At 43.1% G+C, this 7,426-nt stretch overlaps 1 protein-coding gene across 1 annotated transcript in view; it reads right to left on the bottom strand.

Moving 5' to 3' along the window:
- Positions 1–564: 564 nt before the first annotated feature.
- Positions 565–7,426, bottom strand: part of LOC126336249 (dehydrogenase/reductase SDR family member 11-like) — a 51,283-nt gene continuing 44,421 nt past the window's right edge. The window contains exon 6 of the mRNA XM_049999742.1: positions 565–734. Coding sequence (XP_049855699.1) covers positions 696–734 — 39 coding nt within the window. The 3' untranslated portion in view covers positions 565–695. The remainder of the gene's footprint in view (positions 735–7,426) is intronic.

The raw sequence follows: 7,426 nt of genomic DNA, 5'->3' as shown, positions 1-7,426 counted from the left end.
TGGATTCGTTATGAGTTAATCTTCACTTAATGTTTCACGACTATTATCCATCAATTTGAAACTATTTAGCAGATATTATTTTATAAAACTGTGGTAGAATATCATACATTATCTTCTCGAAGTAAGATATAAACATATTTATGTGTCTCTTTCTTGATACTATAAAAACTGTCACCGACATTTGCCCATTGCTGACAAACTGAAAGCAATATTTTATGATATTATAAGAGTTATGATACAGACTATAAAAATTACCCTTTTTCAAGGTTTAACTGCATCTTAAAAAATATTGTTTAAAACTGCGTGTTGATTCCTGCTGATACTTCAATTAGAAATAGATCGGTGTCTCCTTGATCATTTTTTACCGTAATATTTTGTCTGTTTCAAGAATGGTTGAAAAATCCAGAGTTTGTATCATACAGCACATTTACTTACACTAAGCATCATCTACCCTTCTCCAGATTTATCAGAGTCTAAATTAATGGTTGTTCCTTCATCTGAGTATCTACATGAATGGATACCACTAAGTACTGCATTAAATGTCCATGTCAAAGCGAAACAACGGTGAGTGAATGGTATTTTAATTGAAAGAGAAGTTACAATTCAAACTGTAATGTTCTACAAAAAATCAATTATTTTTTAATACAAGTCAACAACTCAATTATGGAGACAGTTTATAAAAAACAGCGTAGACGTTATTCACTGCAAGTAGGATATACGATGATGTCTTGAACCTGAAACAAACAATACTTTTACTCAGTTATTACCGTATTCCAAGGTTGATTTAGGAAAATGTAGTAACCTATTCTATTAAATATGTGATAGCTGTTGATAGCTGTACATGTTAAGAGCATCTACAAAACATAGTCCGGTGAGTGAGTTAGATGTTTCTCTTATGTGTGTCTTCCAATGCAATCCTGATAAATTTTAATAATAATTCCCTTTTAATGACATTGTTTCAGTGATATTGACGAAACTATGATTCACTGAATATTGCAAAAATTGACAGAAATTGTTACAATATGTAAATATCTCTATGCATGACAATGAAGTCTGTCGTCAGCTTCCAAAAGAATTGTCGGAAGCAATAAAGTTGCTTATTACTGTATGAGACCTGAAAATAATTAAAGAAGGTAGCTTGTTTATGTTTCTTACACCCATATGTATAAATGATTGGAAAGTCAAAATAATGAAAAATCACAAAAGTTGCGGAAAATAGGAAGATACTTTGTCAATGTTTGAAGAACAGGAAAAATATTTATTAATTAATAATAATTCTAATTGTCAGTTACCAAGTGTAGACAAGACACCTCACTATAATTAGATGATAGGTTTTTCGGAGATGTTTTACCAGGAAAGGTAACTTCGTAGATCGGGTAAAGATCCTATTTTAGTACCATTTTAGAAGTTATTAATAAAAATTAGTAGAAGATCCCGAAACATGGGCGCTATTTCAGAGCTAATAGTAGCATTACACATTGACTTAGTTTACTTAAGAAACGTAATTATATTCCGCCAAAAGCTGTCGACTTGTGTACTTTGTTTGTCGAAGACGATCTGATTTTAGCGTTAATGATAATGACAACTTATGTAGAAAATATTTCGGGTTATGTTAATTTACATATATTCCGTGTATAAATACATACTCTGTGCACACATAGGCCAACTGGAGAAGATCATGCGATAGAAACTGGTTTAGATAAATAAAGTAGGCAATATGTCAGTGTTTGGAAGAACACAGTTCTGTTTTTTAAATACATTGCACCTGTTGAATGCTGCTCACGTTTGATGAAGTCATACTGGAATTGCTGTATCCGTAAACCCCGGCTACCAGCGTTGGAAGTTTGACTGCAGGCTGCCAAAGCTCAGGCCCTGCTGGTCACTCTACTTCATAGCAGGTAAACAATACGGCCGACCACAACAACGACTTCGTTTTCGAGTAGATCTCCAACAGACGTCACTGGAACGGGAGACACCCGCTTCGTCACAGGCGGCACTGGTGTCGCCGCTGGAGGCGCTGCAAGCACGGTACTACTTGCTTCGCCGTCGGCGCTGGCCGAACGGTTCTAGGCGCTACAGTCTGGAACCGCGCGACCGCTACGGTCGAAGGTTCGAATCCTGCCTCGGGCAAGTAGTTCTAAGTTCTAGACGACTGATGACCTCAGATGTTGAGTCCCATAGTGCACAGAGCCATTTGAACCATTTGAACCACTTGTTTCCGACAGTCATGAGCCAGCAAGTAGACCTAACACGTCCCTGTCCGCTGTAATTGTTCTTCAGCGACCGCTCGGCTACGGAACGGAAGCAAGGACACTGGCCTATAACGAGAGCCAGCCTTGCACCATCCGCTCCCGCTTCCTATGACCTCGGCCCCCCCTGGACTCTGTGCTCTCGCGTTTGTGTACGCCGGTTCATTTAAATATTGTTATCTTACCAAATAACTTCTGTCAGCGATAGGTGTCCAACTGGACTCTGAATCACACCAGTTAACCATCTGTAGTGACTGAACATAGGTACAAGGAAGGTAACTGCGAAGACACCATGGTTCACGGAAGAAATACTTCAGTCGATCGACGTAAGGTGGAAGTACAAAAACGTTCCAGGAAATTCAGGAATACAGAAATAAAAGTCACTTAAAGGGAAGTAGGAAGTGCGAGGAAGCTAAGACTAACAGGCTCTATGAACAAATGTGAAGAAATCGAAAAAGAAATGATTGTCGAAAGGATAGACTCAGCATATAGAAAAGTCAAAACAATCTTTGGTGAAATTAAAAACAAGGGCGGCAACATTAAGAGTGCAATGATAATTCCACTCTTAAATGCAGACAAGAGAGCGGACAGGTGGAAAGAGAACACTATGAGTGGGAGGACTTGCGTGAAGACGTGATAGAAGAAGAAACAGACTCGATAGGGGTGAGATAAGGGGAGCCAGTATTAGAGCCAGAATTTAAACGAGCTCTGGGATAAAATAAGGCAGAAGAGATAGATAACATTCCACCGGAATTTCTAAAATCATTGGGGGAAGTGACACAAAACGACTGTTCATGTCGGTGTGTACAGTGTACGAGACTGGCCGGTATACCATCGGAAAAGCATCATCCACACTATTCCGAAGACAGCAAGAGCCGACAAGCGCGAGAATTACCGCGCAATCAGCTTAACAGGTGCTGACAAGAATAATATACAGGAGAATGGAAAAGAAAATTGAGGACCTGTTAGATGATGATCAGTTTCATTTTAGGAGAGATAAAGGCAGCAGAGAAGCAGTTCTGACTTTGCGGATGGTAATGGAAGCAATATTGTAGAAAAATCAAGATATGTTTATAGGATTTGTCAACTTGGAAAAAGCGTTCGACATTGGTATTTCGTGCAAGATGGTCGAAATCCTAAGAAAAACAGCGGTAAGCTATAGTGAAACACGGGCAATATACAACATATGTACGAATCAAGAGGCAATAATAATAGTGTAAGACCAGTAACGAAGTGCTTTGATTAAAAAGGGTGTAAGACAGGGAAGTAGTCTCTCGCCCATACTGTTCAATCTGTACATCAAAGAAGCAATGTCGGAAATACAAGGAAGGTTCATGAGTGGGATAAAAATTCAAAGTGAAAGGATATCAATGATAAGATTCGCAGATGGCATTCCTTGTCCCCAGTTAAAGTGAAGAACAATTACGGGACCTGTTCAGTGGAATGAAGAGTCTAATGAGTACAGAATATGGACTGAAAATAAATCGAAGGAAGAAGAAAGTAATGAGAAGTAGCAGAAATAAAATCAGCGAGAAACTTAACATCACAATTGGTGCTCACAAAGTAGATCAAGTTAAGGAATCCCGCTGCCTAGGCAGCAAAATAACCCATGACGGAGGAGTAAGGAGGACGTAAAAAGCAGGCTATCACTGGTATAAAGGGCATTCATGGCCCAACAAAAGTCTATATAGCCCTCAATGTCAGGAAAAGTTTTATGAGAATGTACTTTTGGAGCACGGCATTGTATGCTGGTAAAACATGTACTGTGCGAAAGGCGGAATGGGAGAGAATAGAAGTATAGGACATGTGGAGCTACAGAAGAATATTGAAAATTAGGTGAACTGATAAGCTAAGGAATGAGGAGATAGTCCGCAGAGTTGGAGAGGAAAGAATACGTGGAAAACATTGACAAAAAGAAGAGAGAGAATAAGAGGCCACCCTTTCAGACATGAGGGGAAAATTTCCATGGTGCTAGAGGGAGCTGAATAGGATAAAAACTGTAGAGGATGACAGAAATTGGAATACATCCAACATATAACAGAGGATAATGGCTCCAAGTGCTACTCTGAAATTAAAAAAAAGGGCAGTATTAGTCCTTATCAAACGTCAAATCAAGAAGATTCTTATTTTCTGTGTTATCAGATTCAATCTTTTTGCTTCCTAAAGGACTTGGTTGTGAATCTTTTCATTTTTGTGTTGTTGAAGTAAAGGTTTTATTTTATCACTACCTGGTAATCGTGTTTTCACGGATGTGTACTCACTCTGATCACTACTGGAATAGTGAAAGTGCTTGAAAAATAATGCTTATCTTGAAACTTCCTGGCAGGTTAAAACTGTGTGCCCGACCGAGACTCGAACTCGGGACATTCGCCTTTCGTGGGCAAGTGCTCTACCAACTGTGCTACCGAAGCACGACTCACGCCCGCTACTCACAGCTTTACTTCTGCCAGTACCTCGACTCCTACCTTCCAAACTTTACAGAAGCTCTCCCGCGAACCTTGCAGAACTAGCACTCCTGAAAGAAAGGATATTGCGGAGACATGGCTTAGCCACAGCCTGGGGGATGTTTCCAGAATGAGATTTTCACTCTGTAGCGTAGTGTGCGCTGATAATGAAACTTCCGGGCAGCATAAAACTGTGCGCGCGACCGAGACTCGAACTCGGGACCTTTGCCTTTCGCAGGCAAATGCTGTACCAACTGAGCTACCGAAGCACGACTCACGCCCGGTACTCACAGCTTTACTTCTGCCAATACCTCGTCTCCTACCTTCCAAACTTTACAGAAGCTCTCCTGCGAACCTTGCACAACTAGCACTCCTAAAAGAAAGGATATTGCGGAGACATGGCTTAGCCACAGCCTGGGGGATGTTTCCAGAATGAGATTTTCACTCTGCAGCGGAGTGTGCGCTGATATGAAACTTCCTGGCAGGTTAAAACTGTGTGCCCGACCGAAACTCGAACTCGGGACCTTTGCCTTTCGCGGGCAAGTGCTCTACCAACTGAGCTGCGGAAGCACGACTCACGGCCGGTACTCACAGCTTTACTTCTGCCAGTACCTCGTCTCCTACCTTGCAAACTTTACAGAAGGTCTCCCGCGAACCTTGCAGAACTAGCACTCCTGAAAGAAAGGATATTGTGGAGACATGACTTAGCCACAGCCTGGGGGATGATTCCAGTATGAGATTTTCACTCTGCAGCGGTATTAATCACGCTGACTCCATACAAGCACCGAGAAACTAAACTACAAATACACATATCAAAAAAAGTTTTGCATCACCTCGGTTCGGAGAGTTCCTGAACGAGAGATCAACCTAAACATCATTTCCTCCCTTTTTATTGCTCGTGAAAACCATACTCCACGTGTTGCACCACCATACAGCGAGACCTAGACAGGTGGTGTTCCAGATTGCTGTATACATCGGTACCTCTAATACCTAGTAGCACGTCCTCTTGCATTATTGCATGTCTGTATTCGTCATGGCATACTGTTCACAAATTCACCAAGGTACTGTTGATCGAATTTGCCCCACTCCTCAACAGCGTTTCGGTGTAGATCCCTCAGAGTCGTTGGTGGGTCACGTCGTCCAGAAACAGCCCTTTTCAATCTGTCCCAGGCCTGTTCGGCAGGATACATGTCTGGAGAACATGCTGGCCACTCTAGTCGAGGGATGTCGTTATCCTGAATGCAGTCATTCACAAGGTGTGCATGATGGAAGGGCGAATTGTTGTCCATGAAGACGAATGCCTCGCCAATATGCTGCGATATGTTGCACTATCGGTCGGAGGGTGGCATTCAAGTATCGTACAGCCGTTATGGCGCCTTCCATGACCACCACGGGTGTACGTGTGCCCCACATAATGCCACCCCACACCATCAGAGAATTTCCACCTTGATGCACTCGCTGGAGTGTGTGTAAGGCGTTCAGACTGAACGGGTTGCCTCCAAACATGTCTCCGACGATTGTCTGGTTGAAGGCATATGCGACACTCATCGATGAATAGAATGTGCTGCCAATCCTGACCGGTCCTTTCGGTATGTTGTTGCCCCATCTGTACCGCGCTGAATGGTGTCGTGGTTGCAAGGATGGACCTCACCATGGACGTCGGGAGTGAAGTTGCTCATGATGCAGCCTATTGCGCACAGTTTGAGTCGTAACAGGACGTCTTGTGGCTGCACAAAAAACATTATTCAACATGGTGGCGTTGCCGTCAGGGTTCCTCCGAGCCATAATCAGTAGGCAGCGGTCGTCCAGTGCAGTAGCAGCCCTTGGGCAGCCTGAGCGAGGCATGCCATTAACAGTTCCTGTCTCTCTGTATCTCCTCCATTTCTGAACAACATGGCTGTGGTCCCCTCCGAGACGCCAGGACACTTCCCACGTCGAGAGCCCTTCCTGGCAGAAAGTAACAATGCGGATGCGATCAAACAGCGGTATTCACCGTCTAGGCATGGTTGAACTACAGACAACACGAGCCATGTAGCTTCTTCCTGGTGGAATGACTTTGACTGATCGGCTGTCGGACCCCCTCGTTCTAATAGGCGCTTCTCGTGCATGGTTGTTTACATCTTTGGGCGGGTAATTTAAGGTAAGCGTCATGCAAGCTACTGCAGGAGACCAGAGCACTGAAGCTGCAGTCCGCTTGCGTCGTCTCCTCACAGCAGACAAGAATGTGGTTGTGGCGAATGCTACTGTCACAATGCCTCTGGTGGTCAAGGGGCTCCAGTTACATTTTAGAGGGTAGACTAGTAAGGTTGGTAGTTTATAGGTTACAGGCCAGTGCAACCCTGATAGATGTATGAAGTGGAATAAATATCTGTCATCTTATTGAGCTAGTTTTCCTATAGTGAGCATCTTGTCCAGAAGTTTCACTTAAATGGTGCATATGACGAGAGAAATTTGTTGGTTAGTGCTCAAACGAATAGGGCAGCTTTTTCACATAAACTCTGGTCATTCCCCGCTGCCACCACAGGCGATATATTTAATGTATGGCTCTTCAAGAATGTGAAACGTGTCAGATATGGCCGAGAAAGTATGTGGCGGTGGAAAGAGAGGACATCTGCATTTTCATGCCGGAGTGCACATTACACGGGTGTTCCGTCGGCTTCACGTCGGGAGTATGACAGGATACTCCCTGGCAGGGATGTTAGTATCCACCAACCGTTGTCTGGTACCGCGCGC

This window comes from Schistocerca gregaria, chromosome 2 (genome assembly GCF_023897955.1).
Source record: "Schistocerca gregaria isolate iqSchGreg1 chromosome 2, iqSchGreg1.2, whole genome shotgun sequence".
In the NCBI taxonomy this organism is placed as follows: Eukaryota; Metazoa; Arthropoda; class Insecta; order Orthoptera; family Acrididae; genus Schistocerca; species Schistocerca gregaria.
Note: the sequence above shows the minus strand (reverse complement) of the source record. Positions and strands in the feature narration are given on the sequence as shown.